Source organism: Sycon ciliatum, chromosome 1 (genome assembly GCF_964019385.1).
Source record: "Sycon ciliatum chromosome 1, ocSycCili1.1, whole genome shotgun sequence".
Classification (NCBI taxonomy): domain Eukaryota; kingdom Metazoa; phylum Porifera; class Calcarea; order Leucosolenida; family Sycettidae; genus Sycon; species Sycon ciliatum.
In genome coordinates, this window is record NC_088643.1 from 29,934,100 (window position 1) to 29,960,749 (window position 26,650).

Consider the following 26,650-nt stretch of genomic DNA (forward strand, 5'->3'; position numbering starts at 1 on the left):
CCGACTGGCTCGTGATGATACCTGTGTGATCATGAGTGTGCGGTGTGGCACACTGGTCATGCTTTCGAGTAATCAATATCTCGAGAACTCTCTCACCGTGATGAGCTCAGAATTTAGCTTTTAGGGCATGACAGGTCGACTTAATTAAAACCGGAGGAGTATTTTGGGAGGGAGGAAGAGAGAGGGAGAGACAGAGGGGGAGGGTGGGAGGGAGGGAGCGAGGGACTCCGGAGGGAGGGAGTGAGCCGGGAGGGACTCCGGAGGGAGGGACAAAGAGAGCGGGAGAGGGAGGGAGGAAGAGAGAGAGGGAGAGACAGAGACAGAGAGAAAAGTTGGCACGGTAGTCGGGTACGGTGAGGGAGTGAGTACAGTAGCATGCTATAGCAATCATGTTAGCATAGCATAGCCTTAGCATAGCCTTAGCATAGCCTTAGCATAGCCTTAGCATAGCCTTAGCATAGCCTTAGCATAGCCTTAGCATAGCCTTAGCATAGCCTTAGCATAGCCTTAGCATAGCCTTAGCATAGCCTTAGCATAGCCTTAGCATAGCCTTAGCATAGCCTTAGCATAGCCTTAGCATAGCCTTAGCATAGCCTTAGCATAGCCTTAGCATAGCTACAAGTAGAACGGGACAACGCATACAGTACAGTCATGTACTACTACCGTATTTCCCCGTAAGTTTAATAGTACGTACTGAGTACTAACTTTCGAACTTAGCAGCCACATGAGTACTAACTTTCGGGGGTGGTACTATCTTTCGGGGAGTACTTTTTATCGGGGGGGGGGGGTAAATGACACGCAGTGGGAAGCCTGCGGCTGCGCACCTCTACTACATATATAGTACATTATAGTGCTAGTGTCCGTGCATATGATGTACATGTACATGTATATACTGTACGGTGTCTGTACAGTCATGTAGGACGGGTACGAACTTTACTATCTTTCGGGGGGGGGGGGGGGAACTGTCAATTCGGGGTGATAACCTCGGCAGTGGAAAGTGTATTTTTTATAGGGGGTACTAAGCAGGGAGTAGTAAAATACATTATTATACGTATTTTACTACTCCCTGGTACTAAGTGACAGTAGTAAGTAAAATAATATGCTCTTTATTGCACTCAGAAATATAATAAGGCACCTATTTTGATAGTCCAGGGGATCCGGATGGCCCACGCCTGGTAAAAAGAATAAAATACACGTGTAGAAAAGAATCATAACAAGTACATGAACAGCAGTTCATGACAGTAGTAAGTCATTGCCATTGCCATTGGGGAGAACTAACTTACTTACGGGGAAATACCGTAATAATAGACACCCTTAGCAAAAAACGTTATGTTGTAACGGTATTATCGTAAGGGGGAAAATACCGTGATTTGGGTTCGACCTTTAGCAAGATGCACGCTATTTTTAGTACGCTGTTGCCACGAGAGTAGCTTTGATTTCGCGCGGTACAACCATTTTTGTCACCATATACGCGATACAAGGTGAATTGCGTACGGACTATGCAATATTTGGCCAAAACACGTACCGTTGGTCAAAACGATAAATCAGCCCCCATAACGTTTATACGCTGCAGCTTCAACGCTATTTGGGTGATCAAGGTACGAGTACCGTAAAAAATAGCGTTACCGTTGTTTGCTAAGGGTGTCTATTATTATAGTTACGGTATGTGGCATAGATCTACGGGCGGCGATGAGTGCTAGCTATCGCTAGTGCGGTAACCAGTGGTAACCGGTAGCGCAGGTGGACGCTGCACGTGCGCCCAGCGCCTGTCACAAAAATGTGTCAGGTGCCAGGGAAAAATATTATCCCCAGCTAGCTCAGGCGCTAGCTACATACTGTATGATCTTGATCTACTATACCTCTCATGCTCACGTCATGTCAAGCAGCGAAAAGACTAGATCTACCATTCCCAATCACTAAAATTTTTTTTTTCTTTTTCTTTTTCTAAATTAATGCTCATTAGCATTACTAGTATTGGCATTAGTCGTGTTATTATCAGTAAAATAGTACCAAGACTAAAGAGTATAACCCCGGGTTACATAATTATACTCTTGATAGTACTAACAGACGCAGTGCACGTAAAACTTCTTGCACTTCGTGAAGACATGTCGCAGGATGGAACAGAGCAGCCAGAGGAAACTCACTGGGAGTTGACTGGCGAGTTGGCTCCACCACCTCATCCAACTGTAATGTATGAACATGCTAATGCTGCTGCTGCTGCTGCTACTGCTACTGCTGCGACGCTACCTAGACCTAGTGCCGCTGTGGAACCCAGTGTGGCAGTGGCAGGGGCATTGGTCGAAGACTGTGACCTTGACGTGGAGTCAGCGGGGGGAGCTGGGCTGGCAGCAGCAGCAGATTCGGGCAAGCAGTTGAAGCACAGCTCACGTCCCGGGCGTAAGGAGAGAGCGTCAAAGACGTTTTCTCATTTCGTCGCTATTCCAGTTGTCTCCAGGCAGGCAAGTGACCAGTTGACCACTGTTCCACGGGGCTTGCATTGCACCATCCAGAACAGTCACCGTTAATTCAGCGGTCTAGTCATGCGAATTAAATAAATGAACGGTGACTACAGGACAGGAACATGGGGATGATGACCTCACAGATCAGTCATTATGTACTCAGTGCAGTTCAAAGTTGGTTCATTACATTGGTTTGGTTACTCAGGATTTTGCATCATAATTGATGCCTGTGACCCAACAGGGAGTGCAATCAAGTAGCTGATTTTTTCACATGGCAACCGATGGTGTGAAATATGATCGCACGAGCTCTGCATGAGACCCGTAACCATTTTAGTTAGAAAACCGTGTGACTACCAAGTACTTCGAAGTAGGTCTGTCATACTTTCCACCACAGACCGAGGGCCCCCATGTATGCCAACTGTTCGCTAGTTCAATGGATGATTGAGTCATCTTCCCAAATTTCCTCAGCCTCGGAATCTGTCTTCCCTCTAGCTCTGCCAGGTGAGGGGTCTCGGGCCATGTGGCCAGTTTCTGGCAGTGCCGAAGAATGATATGTGTGTGTGTATGCGTGTGTGTGTGTGTGTGTGTGTATGCGTGTGCGTGTGTGTATGTGTGTGTGTGTGTGTCCACATAATTATATCATTCTGTTTGGGGAGGGGGGGGGGGGCATGCACGTATATGTGTGTATGTGTACGTGCATTGGTGTATGTGTACGTGCATTGGTGTATGTGTACGTGCATTGGTGTATGTGTACGTGCATTGGTGTATGTGTACGTGCATTGGTGCATGTGTACGTGCAGCATTGGCTTATCACTTTGCACGTCTGTTTATAGGTTGAACATTGTGTGCGCGAGGTCCAGGAGGGTCTGATCAAGAAGCGCAGTTGGATGAAAGACGTTGTTGTGCCGCCAGTCAACTTGAATATTCTGCTTCTTTGCATGAACCTGACCGGTCCCGGCAGTAAAGATGAACAAGATACAGCATGTACTATTGCTGCTGGTCCGGATGTCATTATAAGGTGAGATGTACCAAGTAGAGATGATACCTGCGTCCAGTCACCACTCATTCAACTCAGTACAACTATTATGGCCTCAGAACTCTGGTGACTATTGCGCACTAGGATTCGAAACATGTGGTGTCACTGAGTAGCAGTCGTCCAGGCCAAGTGATCGTCCAGGCCAAGTGATCGTCCAGGCCAAGTAATCGTCCAGGCCAAGTGATCGTCCAGGCCAATTGGTCATTTGACCAGGCTTCATCTGTACAGTGTGTGTGTGTGTCTCATATGGTGCAGTGGTATGTTCAGCGATTTCCAATCGATAGGTTGTGGGTTCGATTCCTGACGATTATGGTCACACACGTCTTTCTTCTCTTTCTCAGACTTCACCTGACTGTTCTTTCATTCTCCTGGGTGGTTACCAACAGCCAGTGCATGCCGGAGTATGTGGTGTGATGTGTGTGCGTGAAAAAAATGAAAAAGACCAAAAAGTAGGGATTCACTGGCCAAAAAAAGCCACTTCATAGCTGTGTGGTGTAGACCAGGCTGAATAGTGGCGGTCAATTCTTCAGCCTTGCAAGCTGTTGAATGGTGGAATCCCAGCACAAGCTGCTATGGCTTCTGCTGTAGCATCGCTATCATCGCCTCTGGCGATGGGCGTCCAATGGTCCAATGGTGTGTGTGTGTGTGCGTGTGCGCGTGCGTGCGTGCGTGCACATGTGTGTATGTGTGTGTGTGTGTGTGTGCGTGTGCGTGCGTGCACATGTGTGTATATATATGTGTGTGTGTGTGTGTGTGCGCGCACGCGTGCGTGCGTGTTTTTTCACAGAGCAGAGGCAGCTTTGCAAAGTTGTGAAGGTGACATTGCTGAACTGCTGACAAGTTACTCTCAGCCTCCGCTGTTACCGCTTGGCACAATCTCTAATTACGGACACAGTGACCTGTTCATATCCTCTCCCTCTGACCATGCTTCTTATCACTTGATTCTCAATCTGCAAAGTAAGTTATACACTTATACTTGTACTTCAGAGTAGTAATACGCAGGAGTAGTAATACGCAGGAGTAGTAATACGCAGGAGTAGTAATACGCAGGAGTAGTAATACGCAGGAGTAGTAATACGCAGGAGTAGTAATACGCAGGAGTAGTAATACGCAGGAGTAGTAATACGCAGGAGTAGTAATACGCAGGAGTAGTAATACGCAGGTTTAGCAAGGCGATTTTCATGTTCAGGTTTGCACTCCCAGGAGAGTCGAACTCCATGATCAAGTTCGCATTTCGGAGAATATCAGCAAACAGAATTGCACTTGCATGACGTTGACGGTGTGTACAGACAGTGAAACGTACTTGAAGTAGTAGATTTATGACTGTCCAAAGACGAATCCGATTCGTGTTCTGGCTGCTTTTTTAAATGAAAAGTTGCTTAGTCCATCCATGCCGTGCATATCCTTCAACACCAGAAATAGATTATAGACCTCATAGTTGGTCTATACAGGATATATAGACCTCGTAAAAGACCTCGGGGGACCTCGGTCTATATATCCTGTATAGACCTCCTAACCGGTCTATAATCTATACATACGGGGAGTCAGAACTATACATTTACACTTCCTCCGTTCTGTGTGCGGCGGATTGGTAGTGCTCAGTCTTGGCGGGGTCCTGCATGTTCACGTCGCGTTCTTGTTGGACTGGGTGTTTGCGCTTTCTCTTGTGGCAGAGGTTATCTTGAGACGATTTCAAGAAGTTGGTATCACCGCTGAAAGCAACGATTTGCAGCATTACCGTCCACATGTACCGTTGGTTAAGGACCGCTCTCGTCGCCTCTGGCATAGCTTGTGGAAGTCATGGGCAAAGGAGAAGTTTGGAGACACTCCATTGCTTGCGGTGAGCTCAGGATCATGAGTTATGATTGGTGTGGAACCTGCTTCCAGTTTGCTGTGTGCACACGTGTGTTTGTATGTATGTATGTATGTATGTATGTATGTATGTATGAATGTATGTATGTATCACCGGACCTTCCGCTCGACTAGCGGCCGGACACACCACCGATGCAGCAGGGTGACTAGTACCATTTGACCTGTCCTGTTGGGGACTGCGTAGCCATACTTGCAAGCAAGATCAAGATCAAGATGTACATGTACGTGTGTGTGTGTGTGTGTGTGTGTGTGTGTGTGTGTATTCATGTGTGTATGTATGTATGTGTGTGCATGTGTATGCGCGTGCGTGTGTGAACGTACCGCAAAGTACCATGACAGCGCTCCGCCTTGATTTACAAACTGTGAAAGAAACCCGTGTGGCGGAGTGCAACTAATGTCTGAGTGTACCAAGGTCACAGTCCAAGGCTCTGCACTGTAATTGTAGCTCACTGTCTTTATATGTAGAGCTTGCTTCCGCTGGGGGGGGGGGGGGCAAATGAGTATGATTTGGGGAAGTGTGTCTTGCTCCCTAGGTGGGAGCTTGCGCTATTCCTGCCGACTTGAATTCTCACTTGACTGACTCACGACTGCCATCCAGAGAAGACGAGAAGTCCATCGAACCTTCCACTCGGCAAACCTGCAAGAAAGCAACACTCCCTGCTCACTACACAGTGTTTCGGGGAATTCACCCCTCATCCGTTGAGCTTGAGTAGGCTGAGGAAGATTGTGCCTGAAGAGCACCACATATATAGTGCTCTCCAGGCACAAACATCACCAGGGATACAAACTTACAGAGACGCTCCGTTTCCAGCACGACAAACAACTCGTGAACACCAGATAGCAGCGTGAGTCAGTGTCGCTCATGGAGGTGCTGAACAAATGCTGAGGACCGGCAGGAATAGCGCAAGCTCCCACGTAGGGAGCAACACACAATTCCCCAAGTATCGCCAAAGTCGCACCAACCTCTTCTTCACATGATTTGGGGAGTTGGTGAATTATTTGATGCACAACATGCAATGTGTGCACGGTGTACATGCCATAATGTTCAAACAGGATTCACTCGTCCGCTCACCTTCAAAGCATGACCCCGGTGATTCATGGTGGAGGTGGCGATGGTGGCCTTGGTGGTTGTGGTGGTGGTGATGGGGGGGGGGGGGAGGGGGGCGGGGTACTGGTACTTCAAAGTACATCTACCTACAATAGTCGGTCAGATTTGATATATCAGTGTTCTACTGTCCCAGCTTACACACTATTTTAAATAGACATACATACACACATACATACACACATACATACACACATACATACACACATTCATACACACATACATACACACATACATACACACATACATACACACATACATACACACATTCATACACACATACATACACACATACATACACACATACATACACACATACATACACACATACATACACACATACATACACACATTCATACACACATACATACACACATACATACACACATACATACACACATACATACACACATACATACACACATACATACACACATACATACACACATACATACACACATACATACACACATACATACACACATACATACACACATACATACACACATACATACACACATACATACACACATACATACACACATACATACACACATTCATACACACATACATACACACATACATACACACATACATACACACATACATACACACATACATACACACATACATACACACATACATACACACATACATACACACATACATACACACATACATACACACATACATACACACATACATACACACATACATACACACATACATACACACATACATACACACATACATACACACATACATACACACATACATACACACATACATACACACATTCATACACACATACATACACACATACATACACACATACATACACACATACATACACACATACATACACACATACATACACACATTCATACACACATACATACACACATACATACACACATACATACACACATACATACACACATACATACACACATACATACACACATACATACACACATACATACACACATACATACACACATACATACACACATACATACACACATACATACACACATACATACACACATACATACACACATACATACACACATACATACACACATACATACACACATACATACACACATACATACACACATACATACACACATACATACACACATACATACACACATACATACACACATACATACACACATACATACACACATACATACACACATTCATACACACATACATACACACATTCATACACACATACATACACACATACATACACACATTCATACACACATACATACACACATTCATGTAGAGGCGACGGTTCGATACCGGAACGGCTTGACAGCAAAATTGTGTAGACCCAAACCGATCATCAGCGTGGATTGTTTACTCGAAATATGTTTGTGGAAGCCTGGGAAGCTGGCATGTTGAAGTTTGCTTTGAGGCCAGAGTCGATCGATCTGAACCACTCCTTTGTGTTGGCTCGTTGCCTCCAAGTTGCCCTCAATTGTTGGTGTTTATAGAGGTGGCTCCAAACTGGAAAGGTTTTGGATTGCACGTCAAGTTCACTCCGGGTTCTGAAATTAGGTAATTGCTATCACTCCACGACGGCCAGTACAGAGCACCAATAAGCCTTGTGTGTGCTTCCATTAGTTTTCATTGGTATACGGTGCTTTATTGGCGAGCTGTTTACCTGCGACAAGAAGTTGATTTTTTGAAAGACGTAAAACTCAAGTCGCAGTGGGAAGCAACACGTCAAAAACTCAAATGCTTGGTGTGGCGCTTCTGGTCATCGCAGAGCCATGGAATTTTGGCGCTGAGTAAAACACATCGTAGTCTCACTGTGACATACGTTTTCTAATCAAAATACCAAGGGAGAAAGTTAATATTGAGACCATTCCAGTTTGCAACCTATTTCCTATTTGAAACCGTCTACTCTACAGTACTGCATTAACATACAGAACCAGTGTACACTATAACGCTCCAGGATTTAAAAAGGTGTGAGAGAAACTACTGGTGTTCAAGTCCTAAATGATAATTTACAACCTGATGCATTCTCAAATTTTGCTGATTTCCTAGCCCGGTGTTGTGCTTGGGTAGGCCGCAGTGTGTCGCAGTGTGACTACTACAGTACATTGGTACCTCTTGTGTTATTTCCCCTCTGCTTAGGTTCAGCTGCTTGAAGCCAAGTCTAATAGGGAGCAGCCTCACTCGATTATCGCGTCACTTTCGTTGGGAAAATGGCCGGACAACACACTCGTTGTGGAAGAGGACATGGAGGAAGTGTCATGCAGTCTCGGAGATCCTCTTGCCTCACCATCAGCAGCACATAGCCAAGACAGTGCCTGCGGCAAAGCCAGCAGTGACGGTACTAGCATGCAGGTCTTGGATTGTATGGAAGAGGAGGAATCTGTACCTGGTACGTTGGTGAACACACCTCTGCTGTACCGTGCTGCTTCTACAGCGGGGCTTGTTGAGTGGGTTATTCGTGGATCATATTCTCGGTTGAATCCATGGGTAATCATTTAGACTTCGTGATCAGTGGGTGTCTGTCAGGCAATGTAATTGCTGTCTACACACAACCACAAGGTACCGTATTCAGTTCTGGCGTATCAGCCGCACTTTAAACGCATAGAAACTCTAATATTGCCCCGCTAGGCTGTGGCTTAGACTCCGAATGCTGGATGTGAATCGATCAGCGCTACAGCGGTTCATGCATGTATAGTGTCATTTGACTGCTTTTCATGTAGTGCAATCCATCATTTCACAGACTACACGAAGATTCTACGTGTAGTCTGTTCCGAGTAAAGGACAAGCTAGGAAACTTTTGCTGGAATTTCAGTATTGCTTCTTAATTCTTTAAATATTGCTAACGTCTTGTATGTACCGGTACCCATTAAGCTAGTTTGTATGTACCGGTACCCATCAAGCGGGATTCACAGAAGCTTTTTTGCGACGCGACACGCGATGCGACGCGATCTGCGACGGACGCGTGTGATGCGAACTCGCGAAATACCATCCACAGAAGAAGTCAGCGATGCGACAAAGTCTTGCTGATTTGGGTACGTCACCATGATATTCGCGCGGTTTGGTACAACCTGTACAAATTTATAGGCAACTCTTGAACCTTTGTACAACTTTGCTGTAGAAAAGGTCAAAATCGTATGCCAAATCGCTTGTCGCATCGCATCGCATCGCAAAAGTTGAGCCAAGCTCAACTTCTGCGATGGCCCAGTTGCGGCAGTTGCGTGGGGTGCGACATGGCTGCGATTTGGGGTTTTCCCAGTTCCGCGCCTGTCGCATCGCGTGTCGCATCGCAAAAAAACGCTTCTGTGAATCCCGCTTAACTGTAAAACGGGTAACTATTGCAACGTAAAAATGTTTGCGAATTTTGCGAGAGGCCCCAAATCGCAAACTTTGGACAACGCAAACTCGTGCCACGTAAAGTTCAGTGCAAGGGCTGACTCGACTCTGTAGAACGACTGTAGAACGACTCGCAAACATTAAACAGCGCAAGCCAGTCTCAATTTGTAAAACGCAAACATTTATTGTCGCAAACGTTACCCGTTTTACAGTAAGTTAGTTTGCGAAACAAATTCAATGTCTGGCATGCGCCTTGCGCCTTGTACTCCAGTGGTTGCAATGTCTGGCATGCGCCTTGCGCCTTGTACTCCAGTGGTTGCAATGTCTGGCATGCGCCTTGTACTCCAGTGGTTGCAATGTCTGGCATGCGCCTTGCGCCTTGTACTCCAGTGGTTGCAATGTCTGGCATGCGCCTTGTACTCCAGTGGTTGCAAAGTCTGGCATGCGCCTTGTACTCCAGTGGTTGCAATGATTGTGAGGAATCAGCGGAAATGAATTCTTCCAAAATGCTTGGTCAGAAGTCATTCACCTGACCATTCGAACTCAGTTGAAAATTTTAGTGGCGCCCCGTTACCGGAGAATGGTCCTTAGGGCCGATTCCCACGACGGTACCTGGAGTTGCGTGACAATCCTCATGTGGCACACTCATCTCAGCACTGCAGGAATGTGCCACACTCATCTCAGCACTGCAGGAATGCAGTTCATCCACACAGCATACGTGTACACAAGGATGCAGTGTGACAGGGTCTCACTAGCAAGCTACGTAACAAAAATGGAACTCATAAAAGAGCTGTCTGTGTGCAAGAAAAACGAAAGACGGTATACATTCGGATTCTGCATATTGTGTAGGACCAAACAGAAATGCTATTCACTCACAATATGCGAAACAAACCATACATGGCAGGAGAGAGGCCACTCCTAGCAGTTACTGAGGCCAATCACCATCTTCGGATTGGTATACTGGGACCATTCACCAGTGTAAGGCATAGCCGGCTCTTGCGCACCTCTAGGAACTGAGTTGCGCATGCTTGTAGCTGCATAGCCAGCATTGAAGGACGATTGGCACGGGGTGTAAGGATGGCGCTGCGGCTGTTGGGTAGGCTGGGGTTGAGGCATCATGAGGGCCTCCAACATTTTGAATCCACCCGCCATGTTCTCGGTCATTTTCTTGAAATTTCTTCATATTCTCCGTCAGGGTGTTCATTGTTGACCGGTTCTCATCATCAATCTTGTCCATCCTCTCAATGAACTTCCTCTTCAAGGCGATGTCCTCTTGTGCAAGAGCCAGGGCCTGGCTATCAGTGGAAGATTTTCTCCTTAGCTTCTCCTTGTGCGTTTTCAGGTTGTCCAGCAGCGACCGCCTGTCATTGATTGTCATGGTGCGAGCTGTTGCCCTGGTCTCAACCGTGGTATCTGCCACACCTGCAACGTCTACACAGCCCAAGCAATCACCATCCGAAGATGCTGGTGAAGGCGCGATGATACTGCTGACAGACTCTGGTGGTGAGGCTGGAATGCCAAGGGGAGCACTCTCATTCTCAACAAGAGCTACGTCGACCGTCTCGATTCCACCTGATGTTTGGGATGTGGCTGGACTACCACCCCACCCCAAAGTTTGGGATGTGGCTGGACTACCACCCCACCCCAACCACCCCAAACCCCAAATCGTCTCACAGATATCATAATATAATGTGACTACCCGACCGTGTCCACTTCGTCGGCCGTCTACAACTGCTTCTCTGTACTTGATGCGTACAGCCTTCAGTTTAGAAGCCAGCACCTCCTTCGTAATGTTCCTCCCATGCGTGAGTTTCTTTCCAGACTTTTGGGCATCCTCTGTTGAAGGACACGACTCTTAGTACAGCTCGAGAATATCAAAATACTTAAGACTTGATACTCTCTCAATCCGTTCCTTCCACAGCTTTTGTTGTCTTGTAGTCAACAACACAGGAAAGCAGCAACTCGACTTCATCGTCCTCCCTAACAATGTTTTCCTTTGCGCCGTTTTCCTCCTTCCCTTTGCTTCTCTTTTTGGTACCACTTCTACTTCCGTTGCTTGCCACAGGTAGGCGGTTGTGGGTCCATTATCTGGACTTGACAAATCAACTTCAGCCATGCTTGACTGATGAATGTCAATACGCAAAATTTCCCTGAAGGGGAAAAAAGACCTATTACGAGCAACAAATCGACAAGCTAAGCAGGAAAGAGAAAGCCAAAACTTCACTTGGCATCGCTGTGAGTGTCCTTGTGCCATTCTTGGATCCGCACGTGCTGATTTCGTATTTTTGCGCCGAAAATTCACCAGTGTGGACTGCGTTTCCGTGCACGCAGAGCGTTCTTGTGTTAACACCCGAAAACGCTGCAGCGTTCTCGTGTAAACTCCCGAAAACACATGCAACTTCGCGGGATCGAAAACGCAAAAATGGTACAGCGTTGTCGTGTAAACGCACCCTTAGACCCCAGTGCAGTGGAGCTATTAAATACCGCAGAAAATACGGTACTTATAAAACCATTGTCAGGGGTGTAGCCAAAGCGGCCAGGAAGATGTTTTTTTCTGCGACGCGATGTGTAAGGATTGTGTTGTCCACTAGACTTCATTGCGATTGGGTCGACTAGTCACTTTGAGCGTCGCAAATGAAATCCAGCAAGGTCGAAACAGTTAGCTGTCCGGAGATTGAGCATACATGTACATGACTGTTATTTCAAGATACTTTGAAGTATATGAAGCAGGATGGATTATTTGAGGGACAGAAGGACAACGGCGAGCTCTATCTCCAGTGCATCTCCAGACAGCTAAAGGTTTGACCTTGTTAAGTCACGTCAGCGGAGCTCAGAGTTACTGGCCGAACTGATCGCAATGAAATCTAATGAACAACAAAATATTTTTAAACCGGCTGGAAGCGCTAAAAAGTCGTCGGAGTGCTCCAACTGCAGTAAACACTTGCGAGCTGTGTACGAGGGCAAATACCTTTGATGTTAACCAAAAAGTGTGCTCAACCAAGCCAAAGCTAGGGAGCGCAATTCATGTATACTGGAAAAAATACTTCTTGAAGTAGCAAGCACACATTAGAAAGTAGTTTGAACTTGAAACATACACGGAACAAAAACAGAGACTTGCTCTTCTCATCTGCGCTCTAAAGCTCTGATCTTCCTATGCATTTGTAGATGGAATTCATGGAAGATTGTCCACAGCAAGCAAGAGGAGGAAGCCGGCAAGAAAGACCAAATCGGATGGGCCCAGACCACCTAGACCCACGCATTTTCTTGGTATCGCACTCAAATCTATAAAGGTGAGGTGTCATAATTTGTGCTCGGGCTTACATCAGTTGCCTGGTCACCGTGCCTGCAGGCTACAACTTTCACACCAAGGTTCAACTCAAAGGTTCAACTCAAGTGACAGGAACACTGTAAAAGTTGTAGCCTGCGGGCACGATGACCAGGGGACTGGTGTACGCATGAGTACGTGACCGTTTTCTCACCTGTGTTCGATTGGGAGTAAGGGCCCAACGCTGCATCGCAGCCTATTCGGACCAAAACCAGTCGACTCAGCGTCCAAAAGACTACAATGTATGGAACAATTGCGGTCATCCGTGTTTGTTATAAGAACAAAATGACGCTTTTAGTGACATTTTGCATACAAATCTCCATCTCATACGGCATAGTTACCCAGTTTCGGTGGAAGTGGGCGAGTTCGATTGGGAATAAAGGAGGAAGGAAGCGTCTGAGCTTCCTCGGACCAAGACCATTTGACTCAACACCCCGAGGACAACAACTGGTGAAAATTTGATTTTAGAGGGTATACTTCCCCTTCAAGTTGCAGAGGATTTCCTTGAATTTTTGCATTTCCCCAGAGACCTATCGTGTTGAGACCAACACAGAGTTTTTTTTTTTTTTACTGAATACCACAGTACCATCAGATGCTGCACAGCGGGGGCGGTGGCATATTGGATGGAAGTGGGGGCGGGGCAAAAGTAACTCCTCCGACCAAAGGTCTCGGAATCATCGTTACTCCTGTGCGCCGATACATAGGAGAAAAGAAACATGTGCATCCAAGAGGGGAGCACCGGCTTTGCAATCGATAATGGGGAGAATTTGAGATTGGGAAAGGACAAAACAATAGTAAAAGCAGTGCACCGTAGGAAGATGGAGTGAACTGATAATCGGATTTTAAGGCTGAGCGAAGGGGATCAAAGAGGGGTAGAAGGGAGCTGGAGTGCGGTCAGTATAATTAGGCTGGTGTGTTGGCAGAGATCATAGCCTGTCTGTGGCCCACTCCCACTTGCTGCGCCGCAAGTGGTCGTTGACGTTTTTCTTGAACGTGTGCATGCCTCTGCGAGAAGGGGGAGACTGCAGAAGGGTAGGTGGGAGCTGATTCCACGTTGGGATGAGGGAGTGGGGAAATGAGCGGAGCGTGTTGTTTCGTGCCTGAGGAGGAAGGATACTGGTGAGTTGCGATGGATGATGTGTTGCAGATCTGGTTGTCTCACGAGTAGGCATGCGGTGTTGCGGTGCGGCTGCTGATGGTGGCAGAATGGCTTTCACCATTTCCGGACCCTCCACAAAGTGCAGCTTGTACAGAAAGCAGAGCCCTGCTACGGTACGGCGAATGTCGAGGCTCGGGAGGTATGAATCATCTCCAATTATGTGCAGGGCACGGCGCTGGATGGCAGTGAGGCGGGCCAAGGTGGTGGGGGCTGCGCTCATCCACACCAGCATGCCATACTCTAGCACAGGGCGGACAAAGCCACGGAGTGAGTACTCTACTATGTGAGTCTCTGACATAGAGTATTGTATAGCTTGCTGATCGGGAACTGTTGGGACTGAAAGCATGTGTCCTGAATGTGGACGTGCATGTCCTTATGTTGACGGAGAGTTGTCCACTCTAGTGAGGTGTCAGCTGTACCGAAGTGTCCACTGTAGTGAAGTGTCCACTGTAGTGAAGTGTTCACTGTAGTGAAGTGTCCACTGTAGTGAAGTGTTCACTGTAGTGAAGTGTCCACTGTAGTGAAGTGTCCACTGTAGTGAAGTGTTCACTGTAGTGAAGTGTTCACTGTAGTGAGGTGTCCACTGTGGTGAAGTGTTCACTGTAGTGAGGTGTCCACTGTAGTCAACTTCTTGGAACGCCACCGTCTGCTGAATACTCGTCAGTACGGTTTTCGTCATGGCACCGGAGCTGCAGACCGCCTGACTGTCCTACAGTATGAGTGGGCCTATGCCATGGCACAAGGTGGAGCTATGCAAGCAGTTGCCATGGACATAGCGGGGGCTTTTGACAAAGTGTCTCATGCTGGCGTACTTTACAAGGCCCACCAGCTGGGGATAGGGGGGTTCACTGCTCGCATGGCTTACCCACTACCTGCAATGTCGCACCATTAAAGCTGTTGTTCATGGCCAGAGCTCATCGGTGCACCCTGTCCAGTCTGGCGTCCCACAAGGTAGTATCTTTGGACCTACTTTGTTCCTCATGTACGTAAACGACATTTCAAGCTGCTTGTCGCATGGCACAAACCTCAACACTTTTGCTGATGATACCACTTTGTACTCCCTCCTTGATCAAGCCTCGAATGCCTCACTACAACGCAGCCTAGATGAGCTTCATGCCTGGGGCAAGAGATGGAAGATTGCGTTTGAGCCATCGAAATCGCAAACTATCACTCTGTCGCACCAGCGGAAGGATACAGTGACTCCCCAGCTGTCATTTGGTGGAACTCCTCTCCCACCAGATGAATCTGTGAAGGTGCTCGGAGTGATGTTTGATTCTAAACTGAGCTACAGACTCCACCTTCGGCAAGTTGCATCACGTGCTAAGGGCCGGGTTCCACTGCGGCTCCGCTGCTCCGCGGCACTTGGCTGCATGCAGCGGAGCAGCGCGGTTCCATTGACACTCGCCATTCGTGGTACCGCGGTCGTGGTCTACACTTTTTGATGACGTTTGACCTGCCTGCGCGCGAAAAAAAAATTCTCATGTTCTGGCCTGCGCAACGAATTAAAATTAATTTTGAATTTTAAAATTCTGGCGTACGAAACAATGCAAAGTACGGGAAACAGGTCGAGCCGCGACTGCGGCTCGCAGTTTTTGGTCAAGAATCGTAGCAAAAGCTCGCGGTGAGCCGCGGCCTCGCTGCTCCAGCTCGAGCCGCGGTCACTATGGTAATGATGACGTTTCAAGCCGCGAAAGACGAGCAGCGGAGCAGCGGAGCCGCAGTGGAACCCGACCCTTAGCAGCGGCTGGGCCTCCTGCGGAATGCAGCACCCCTCCTCAGCCACGCGGGCAGTCACTGTCTACAAAGGATTCATCCGGCCAATGCTGGAATATGCCCCCCTTTGCGTGGATGGGATCAGCTCCCTCACACCTGGCCATGCTGGATGCTGTCCAGCTCCGCGCCCCATATGTCATTGGCCCTGGTACCATTCTTCCCAGCCTCCTTGTTCGGCGAAAGGTCTCTGCTGTCTGCCTCTTGTGCAAACTGATGTGTGGCCATGGTCTGCCTCAAGTTGCAGCCATGTGCCCCCCGCCGGCTATACCGCCACGTTATCGCCGCACACGAGCAGCCCAAGCACAGCACCATCCCCACCAGCTTCAGCTGAATCTCTCGCCACGAGCTTCTGACTACCTTCTGCGCTCTTTCCCATACTGCATCGTGCCAGTGTGGAATAGACTGCCACAGCCTCGGGCAATTCTGGACAAGCAGCCAGCCCGGAAACACCTGCAGAGCTTCAAGATTGCTGCATACCGTCACCTGCAACAGAGTGACTGGTGCTCTGCTCATGACTGGTGCTAGCCATGCACATGTATCACACTGGCCTGCCATCAGTGGACGCAAATCATTATGTTGACCCTCTTCTAAAAGTAGCATTATAGTCATAGCGACGATATGCCGCAGAACTCTTTCTCTCTCTATACTTATATCTCTCCACCTCTTTCTCTCTCTTTCCCTCACTTACCCATCTCTCTCTCTTTCTTTCTCTCTCTCTCTCTCTCTCTCTCTCTCTTCTCTTCTCTTCTCTCTTGTGCACTCTCTCTCTCTCTCTCTTCTCTCTTTTGCACTCTCTCTCTCTCTCTCTCTCTCTCTCTCTCTCTCTCTCTCTCTCTCTCTCTCTCTCTCTCTCTCTCTCTCTCCGCCATTCCTCTCGCCCCCCCCCCCCCTCTCCCATTGTGCTTGCTGTGTATGCCAATCCCGAGACCCTTGGTCGGGGGAGTCCACTGCATCTCACCAGCGCAGCTCATGTAGCGCCTACACACCCATGGTTTTTTGGGTTTTTTTTTGTTGTCTTCGTTTTGTCTCCCCTTGTCTCTCCTTCTTCCGTAGGTATGTGCAATGTGATAAAAAAAAGTGAGGTGTACACTGTAGTGAAGTGTCCACTGTAGTGAAGTGTCCACTGTAGTGAAGTGTCCACTGTAGTGAGGTGTCCACTGTAGTGAAGTGTCCACTGTAGTGAAGTGTCCACTGTAGTGAAGTGTCCACTGTAGTAAGTGTTCACTGTAGTGAAGTGTCCACTGTAGTGAAGTGTACACTATAGTGAAGTGTCCACTGTACAATGTAGTTAGATTCTGTTCTACAATCATGTAGTTTTGGCTGGTGCTAACTGTGCAGATGCTTGTCGTGCAGGGAGGACAGACGTGTGCATTTTCTTCTGCTGGGAGGACAGTTGTACATGAGAAAATATACCTAAAGTCCATTCATCGGAATCTGTCCCGCTGGCTTTTGAAAGTCGGATTTGGGCCTAATTGAGGATCAAAAACCCACTTTAAATCTCAAAAATTTGGGTTTTGGATCTGCTTCTCCATACGTTTTGCTATGGCATACCTGTCCTAATTTTGTAAAACCTGGCTGAATTTCTATTTCCCTGTTCTTGGACTTTTCTGGCCTCAAATGTGGAAAGGAGTAATTGCCTGGGTCACACAATGCAGGATGTACTGTTGTTTTCATGATATCTACAACTATGTGATAGAGACACCAAAAGGTTAGGGTGCCAGTTTCCAATGAATGGACTGTAAAGTACGTGCTTTCATTTGCCAGGCTATTTTTGGACATGGCCCCTGTAGTGTTTACAAATTACACCCCATGCCCTGCTCACACTTCAGTCTGATACAAATATGGCTAGTGTTGCAATTAGCGTTAGCGCTAATTGCAACACTAGCCGCCATTATAGTTAGCGGCTAGCACTTGATCGTCGCTATATTCTCCTGCAGGTTGGGTCTATATGCTCAGTCTTTTTCTTTGCCCATTAACAGTATCGAGCACAAAATGAACTGATAAGAGCATGGCTGAAAGCACTCAAGTATGAGTTCTTTGGGATGGGATAGCCATTGCAACCAGAACAAAATAGAATTCTTGCTGGTGTGTTGCATCTTGCAGGTACGCAAGGCTGTGGAGAATCTTCAAGCGGCAATTCTTGCTGAAAATGGACGCTTAAAGTTTGCCGTGGAGAATCCTGTCAAGCTTCACGTTACATTCTTCATGTTGACACTGGGTGATGGGATATCGGAAGAGAGTCTAGCAAAGATTGCCAGGTCAGTGAAGGTGGATTTCTCTCTGTTGTGTCCTGCCCCAGGTGGGTTCTACTCGGACTCATCCAGCTCGATCACACACACACTCGAGGCCATTACAGATTTCAGTACATCTCAAACTCCATATCCGAAAAAGACCCAGCTCCTGTGCGAGCATGCGCACTACATACATTATGGTCCATGTTCAGGACATGACAATTTCCCCTCACTAGTTGAGGCGAAGCATCTAGAACTATGCAATAGTAAACATATCAAGATGCAATCACAAAACTCAAAACTGCCGAGACATAATATTTCATGATACACTATACACCATATTTACACCATAAATATATAATTATATACAATATCCAGCAGAGTCCAAAATATATCATTAAAACTCCACAGACTAGAATAGGTCTATATGAACTGTGTGTTCTGAACGTCAATCCTTGAAACGAACTGGTCGAACAGTAGCGCGGGTTGACCGTCGTTCAGCTTGCGGTGACGATGTCTTGCTGTAGCTGGCACGTGAAGTGCTAACCGACGCAGACTCACTCGTACCGGTTGTTGCTGAGACCGGCGCGCCTAGCTCCGCTGCCGTGACACTGGCGTCGTTGTTGCTGAGTGACGGCTGTGCCTGGGCTGTTAAACTTGCTCCACTCTGCTCAGACACCCCTGCATCGAACTGAGGGATTTGCCGAGGACGGAGCTGGTTGCGATGGCGTTTCCACATTGCATCACCGACTTGTATCTGATACGTCATCGGACTGAGAACAGCCGTGACCACGGCTGGGGCCCACTTATCTCCTCCTTTGCCGAAATTCAAAGCCAGGACAGCTTGGCCGCACTGAAATTCCGGGGTCCCATTGCCATTCAGCAGATTTCTTCACCAGATTGTACAGAGGTACCATTATTGTTGCGAAATGAGGTATGAACCGTCGCAAGAAATTCGCCGTTCCAATGAATGATTAAAGCTCGATAACATTCGAAGGAGCCTTAGCGTCCCGCATTGCCTCAATCTTATCCGCTGTAGGAGCCACACCAGCACTAGAAATCGTGTGACCCAGGTAGGAAATCTCATCCATCATGAAATGAAACTTACTGGGATTAAGCTTCATCCCGACCTCCTGTAGTACCCTGATCAGGTTGTTGTGGTGTTCATCCTCATCCTTCCCAGTAATCAGGATGTCATCCACATAGACGATGCACCCAGGCAGATCTGCCAATATGGATTCCATTGTGCGTTGGAAAATTGCCACTGCCGAGTGAATGCCAAACGGCAATCTCACGTATTCATACAACCCCTTGTGAGTAGAGATTGTTGTGTACGGCCGAGAAGCTGGATCAAGCTCCAGTTGGTGATAGGCTTGGGAGAGATCCAATTTGGTGAATTTATCTCCCCCCGACAATTTCGCTAACATTTCCTCAATAGTAGGTAGCGGGTAGTGCTCCAAATCAGACTTGGCATTGATTGAGCGAGAGTAATCAGCACAAATTCGGATACTACCATCCGATTTCAGTACTGGCACAGTAGGCGATGCCCATTTGGAGTGCTCAACTTTGCGAATAACTCCCTCTGCTTCCAATTTCTCCAAAGCCTCCTCGTACTTCTCCGTGATAGAGAACGGTACGGGACGCGCCTTGTGGAAAATTGGATCAGAATCATCCACTCTCAGGGTGATTTGAGCCGACCTCAGCTTGCCAACCTGAGTCGTATCGAATAGCTCCTCAAATTCCTCAATGAGAGCTCTCCTCCTACCATCCATTTGAACATGATTGACATTGACAATCTGTTTCCACGGTAGAGTAAATTGGGACAACATATCCTTGCCCAACAATGACGGACCACCATTATCCACCACACGGAGTAGTGTTGGTTTCTCCACACCATCAATGATGACATTGAACTTCCCTTCACCAATACATTTGATTTCTGCCCCAGAAAAACCGGTCATGCGTACACTCGGCCGCGCGCGCAGCCGATTCCTGCGTCAAAGCTAGTTTGACGATGTCATTGAACGACTGTGCCGAAGTATCTTCTTTCGTCAATAAGAAATTTCGAGTGGATGAGCTGCTCAAGCCAGCAATAAACTGGTCTCGAAGCGCTCGATCGAGGTGATCAGCAAACTCACACCTCACAGCCAATCTCTTCAGACGAATGATGAAATCCGCAGTCGACTCATTTTCCTTCTGCTTCAACTGATGGAAATTGAACGTCGCCGAAACTTGCGAAATTGCAGGTTGAAAATACTTCCTCAAAAGATCGCAAATCTCCGACAGTTTCTTGTCAGCTACTTTCGCTGGCAGACAGAGGCTCCTCAAAATCGAGTAGACTTCCTCAGACAGCAAACTCACTAATACAGCCTTCCTTTTCTTGCTGGCAGCCAACTTGTCTGCAGCATTGGCCGAAGCAGCCACAGTTCCAATATCATTGGCAAAGAAATAGAATTCAAGTCTTTCCTCAAACTCTTCAAAGTCGCCGCCGGTAAACGGCTGAAGCGATGATATCCGAGCCATATCTTCGTCGCCAGTTGTTGTGTCCTGCCCCAGGTGGGTTCTACTCGGACTCATCCAGCTCGATCACACACACACTCGAGGCCATTACAGATTTCAGTACATCTCAAACTCCATATCCGAAAAAGACCCAGCTCCTGTGCGAGCATGCGCACTACATACATTATGGTCCATGTTCAGGACATGACACTCTCCTACTCGCTTGACTTGTTCAATACATGTACGGTGTTGTGTTGTGATCCTGTAGTACATGTACGGTGTTGTGTTGTACATGGACCTGCCCTGCACAGCAATCAAATCATGCAATCATACATTATTTGAAGACATTTCTCAGAATGATGCATACTAAATTGCATCAGTATGTTGTGTGACTCGCTGTGCGGACCAGGGCTAATGAGATCTTGCAGAGCTGCCAGGAGGATGTGTACAAACTTGTGCAAGCCTACCCTGGAGCAAGCGAGGAGCCTCCCACAGTGAAACTCGACGGTTTGAACAATTTTGGCCGACACGTCGTATTTGGAGACTTCCCTGAGGATCACCCTGGCCTGGTGATGCTGAGGGGTTTTAACGGTAGGTCAGTCTGCTCAGTTTTTACAGTGCGCGGTATGTGCAAGTGGAAGAATGTAATCATGTGCATCATGGCTCCGCCAGTTGGGAATTTCAAATTACAGTGTAGTAAAAAAACCTGCGTTTGCGGATAAAATTAATGGTGATGTTTATTTTCCAGGCTGTTTGTAGTGTTGTACATACAAATGAGGCAGTCTTTGAAAGTTTTGAAACACATTGCTGCCCGGAGGGAAAGCAGCAGATCTCAGTGCAGATCTTGAAGGAGAGACTGGATGGCATAACTATGACCATAAAAGGCTTAGTAGTAGAGTGTAGAGTGTACAGTGTACAGTGTTGCTCAGTGCAATCCGATCAAGCGAGTCCATACCACGCCAGGCACGGTGCGCATGCAGCTCTAGACCAGCGAACACTGGTATGGTGATCCGTCACAGGGTGCAGACTTGATTCAAGCAATCAGATTTCATCGCCAATGAAATCTGATCGCTTGAATGCTGCTGAGCAGCACTCTACTTGCACCTAGACTTACATTATGCACCGGTTCAGCAACCAGATACATATACAAGTAAAATAGCTCACATTGCAGCTCAGACTTTAGTACATGGCCCTGCCCCCCTCCCCAAGCCAGTGATATTGGCAGAATGCACTATGTGCTGTGTTGCTGAATGCTGGCTGCAGAGGTACTCCGCTCCAGATTCACAGAGGCAGGTCTACTGGGTGAAGGCGGTCATGCCTTTCGTCCGCATGCAACCATATTCAAGGATGGGCGAAACCAGATAAGGAGGCATATGTGGGAAGACTTCGTTGACACCTCGTTTGGCGACTGTCGGTTGGAGGAGGTGAGTTTTGTGTGGATTGAAGCCTCATATGGTGCACTACAATCTGAGCTGCAGGGTTGTAGCTAAGCTGAGAACCCTATGATGGCATCCATTCCAGGCTAGTTTCCCCAGTTTCAAAATGGAGAGTAGCACTGTTTCATGCACGGCTTGATATGCCAACATCGCCAATCTCCCTATTTCAGACACATTGCCTTCATTGAGAAATAATTTGAACTGTTCAATTGTACGCCATAAATAATGTTCAATTGTGTACAGGATTCCCCATCGTCTTCTCAAGTTGCCTGTTGAGGGGTCCCCGTAATACTAAAGCCATACTAAAATGTATACAGCAGACCAACAAGGGTAATCCCCCCCCCCCCCCTCAAGGCTTGTTTGCTGCTACTTTTAAAAAGTGTCATGCAGTTTCGCAATCAGAGTCAGGCAACATGAGGATGGGGTACCGACCATGCCGGTATATATGCCAAGAGAGGGTGGGTCTTGTAGCGCTGTGTGCATATATGCCAGGAGAGGGTGGGTCTTGTAGCGTTGTATGAAAAGCTGAGTGAGAATGTGGGGGCTGTATAGGTTTCAGGGCTAGCGGTTATGTTATTGTAGGCAGGGGGTTGTGTGCAGAGTGTGTGGTTGTTGTAGGCAGGGGGTTGTAGAGGCAGTGATATGGCTAGCAGTGTGATGTTAGTGCAGAATGTGTGGCTGGTGTGGGCAGGAGGTAGTGAGCAAGGTGTATGGGTGTTGTAGGCAGGAGGCCTATGCATAAAAATGTTTAACAAATTAGTACCGTAATGACGCACATAAAGGCACATGCGCTTATGAGTGAGTTTTTGCGTTTTTTTGCTATTTTTTGCGGGTCGTTCTGTCTCGCACATAGGCGCATGCGCTTGAGTTGCTAGCGCCCCGGTACCTTACATAACTATGCACATAGTGCAATACCGCAATGCACATTAACTTTATGAACATGGTGTTTTGTGGTGTCTGTGTGTCGCAGATGGAATTGCATTTAGGTTCACTTATAAGCCCATGTGCTTATTTGTGAGGGTGCGCTTATGCCCGGGTATAGGCACATGTGCTTATGCCCGGGTATAGGCACATGTGCTTATAAAGTTATACATGTATGTGCGTCACTACGGTAAACACAATAGTTGAGCAAAGAAGGGGATGTAGAGACAGTGCAGTGCAAAACACTGACCTTGAACCCAGTTGTGCAGAAGGATGACACTACAAGTGCAGTGAAACTCGCTTACCGGCAGTACGTACACTTGCTTGGTACGTACACTTGCTTGGTACGAACACTTGCTTAGTATGAACGCATCATGGTCTGGTGTAGATGTGTATTGCCCAAGGTCTGGTGTAGATGTGTATTGCCCAAGGTCTGGTGTAGATGTGTATTGCCCAAGGCAAGGGCGTCGGAACCGCACTGGCCGTGCGCCGCCCCACTTTTTCGGCCGTTTTTTTTTTTTAACACTCTGCAACAAAGCGCGATGATCTCAGCGCAAACGTGGCAAATCCTTGTCCCCGATCGTGGTTTGTTGCAGAATCAAAAGTCCATGTACGTTGAAATGGCACCAAATGCCTGGGAATGCTTGCAATTGGCTTCAATTTTTGAATTTTTTCCCGGGGGAGGGTAATGTTTGTCCCCGATCGTAGCTTCTTCTTGGTTTTTTGCAGAATCAAAAAGTCTTTCATTGTAGCTACCGTACACTGAAATGGCACCAAATGCCCGGAAATGCTTGCAATTGGCTTCAATTTTTGAATTTTTTTCCGGGGAGGACCCCCGGACCCCCTTCCATGGCCGCCCCACCTCCAAAGTCGGTGTGACGCGCCTGCAAGGTCTGGTGTACATGTGTATTGCCCAGTACTCTGAAGTATGTTAGGATTAGAAGTACCTGGGATACTAAGTGCACAGATTCCTGTTGCCCATATAAGGGTATGTCCTACCCTGAGAGTTGCACTGTACACGTGCAGCAGAAGATGAACTTCTAAACAAGATACTTCCTCCGCCCAAGCAAAATGTTCGCTTATCTTTGCACTTTTTACTGATACATTCCAGGTTCTCAGAACGGCTTATAACGACTCAGAATGAGTTGAGGAGTCGTTGAACATCAAGAGCCGGAAACTATCCAAGTCGAAAAATGTGGAAGTCATCCTTTGTCATCAGCCGACGCAGCACTTGTTGTCGGGTAGTACTTCGCACTTTCCAGAAGCGCAAATATTTCGTATCGACACTTTTCCAAGCGCTTCACCTCCTTCATGAGTACATGAATCGGTCGGGTTTCTTACCAGCCAAAGCTGATGAGCTCAGCGTCACTTTGCAGGATCGTTCACTTTGACATCAGGTGAATGAGCTGGGTGAGTGGCAACCCTATCATCGAAGCCTTTCTTTCCCCCCTGTTTTGCCCTGTACCGGTTCTGGTTCAGTTTTGCAGTATGTGGGCGAGCGTCGCTGAGTGGCTTTCTCAGCTTCAAGCTCACGTGCATTTTTACCGTACACACATCTTGTGCCGGATGCAATCAAACACACTGGCTTTTCGCAGCATGACACCTCTGCTCTGTACTCCAGTGGTACTCTAGCAGCACCCGCCTTGACCAGTGACTGACCTCGTGTTTTGTTTTACCAGTTCACTCGCCTTCAACACGCTCTACTCCTGTTTCTTTACTCCTTGGCGACTTCGCCGACTTGTTTGGAACTGGTACGCCTGAACCAGCAGATTTGTATGATCATGATGGTGAAGTGCACAAGATGTGAAAATTCCTGTCAGACACCTGACATTGGGCTGAAGGAGATAAGGGAAATTTTGCCTGGGCGGAGGAAGTACTATTATACACGATGACCATGGTGCTGCTACAGATGTTAACAATCATCAGACAACAACATTCACTACTGGAGTGTTTGCTAGCGGGCCTAGATATCTGGTGCCGGTGTAGGAGTTGGCGCCGCATAAGTGGTGGCAATGGGACAGTGTTATTGGGTCAGAAAATGCTAGTAGCGCAAGAAGTATAGCAGGAGCAAAAGCTCAACTAAATCTCACGTACCATTAAACTTGGCACATGCTTAACTTGTAGACCTAAAAAACACCACCTTGGTCCAGTGCTTGACAGTCACAAGACGCACAACCTATTATAATTTGTGCGTGCGTGCTTGCTGCAGATTCAGGTACTTAAAATGGGAGCACCGAAAGGAGAGTTTTACAAGAGCGTCGGCTCCCTTCTCCTAGGAGAATGGCCAGACGTTATTGATGAGGACCCGGAGGAAGAAGCAATAATGAGTGGTGGTCAACCTTCCGCTGCGCCATCTGCTTGTGTAGTTGATGGTAATCAGCCTTTGCACGTGGCTGATGGAGACACCGAGGATCAAAGCTACTCAGGTAAACTAGCCGAAAGCGTAACGGAACCTTTAGAGGTGGTGTCTGCGAGTGCATGTACTGAGTGCTGACGGAGAATAGGTGGCCTTGGATGTTGAGGGCAAGGATGACTGCAGCAATATCTGGACGCCCTAGTCAGTCCGGTGAGACAGATCATGTCCTACCGGTCACAGTAGCCGCTCTGTCCAGCTACACTGATCGAGTACAAGCTGACTCTTCACTCACATTTCAATATTTGCACCGCATGTACAGTGACATGAGGGGGGTTTTAGTTATAGAAAATTCTGAAGTATCTTGCATTCCACTACCTTCAGAGCTGAAACCTGTCTGAGTGCGAGACATCACCAGGAGTATTATTTTGAGTTCCATTGCAACGTTGAGGAATTCCAAAATGTTACATGGATACATGTATCTGAGAATTGTTATAGATTGATCTACTACTATTATTATTATGTCTGCCGATCCACGTTCCATTATGTCTGCCGATCCACGTTCCATTATGTCTGCCGATCCACGTTCCATTATGTCTGCCAATCCACGTTCCATTATGTCTGCCAATCCACGTTCCATTATGTCTGCCGATCCACGTTCCATTATGTCTGCCGATCCACGTTCCATTATGTCTGCCGATCCACGTTCCATTATGTCTGCCAATCCACGTTCCATTATGTCTGCCGATCCACGTTCCATTATGTCTGCCGATCCACGTTCCATTATGTCTGCCGATCCACGTTCCATTATGTCTGCCGATCCACGTTCCTTTGAAGCACTATGATGTACTGAAGTACGCATGACAAATAATGACGATGTCTTACCTCATTATGAGTCAGTCTTCCTTTGCATTATGTCTGCCTAGCTGCCTAGCTGACGTGCCTCTTAAGTGTAATATAATAATCTTACTGGTTTGACGAGTTCTAGGCTGTCATGTTTTAACTCCATTATGCCACGACAGCATTGACATGTCTCTTGGCGTATACACGGGCTTTTACGGTATGTATCCGCATCTGTTTGACTTGAAGCAGTCAATAAAATGATTGTATTGTGTGTGCCGTGAGGCAGCCTG

The 26,650-nt window shown here is 47.3% G+C and overlaps 1 protein-coding gene across 2 annotated transcripts; it reads left to right on the plus strand.

The window, feature by feature from the left end:
- The first annotated feature begins 1,946 nt into the window (after positions 1-1,946).
- Positions 1,947-26,641, plus strand: LOC135822139 (uncharacterized). 2 transcript variants are annotated; one of them, XM_065334919.1, is made up of 10 exons: positions 1,947-2,459; positions 3,293-3,477; positions 4,283-4,452; positions 5,169-5,335; positions 8,627-8,876; positions 12,986-13,110; positions 18,181-18,335; positions 21,217-21,398; positions 22,071-22,231; positions 25,374-26,641. In XM_065334919.1, the coding sequence occupies exons 1-10, from the start codon at positions 1,953-1,955 to the stop codon at positions 25,656-25,658; spliced, it is 2,187 nt and encodes a 728-aa protein (XP_065190991.1). In that variant the 5' UTR covers positions 1,947-1,952; the 3' UTR covers positions 25,659-26,641. The 2 variants fall into 2 exon arrangements, with proteins under 2 accessions (XP_065190991.1, XP_065190992.1); XM_065334920.1 differs by lacking the exon at positions 25,374-26,641 and adding an exon at positions 24,276-25,329.
- Positions 26,642-26,650: the final 9 nt, after the last annotated feature.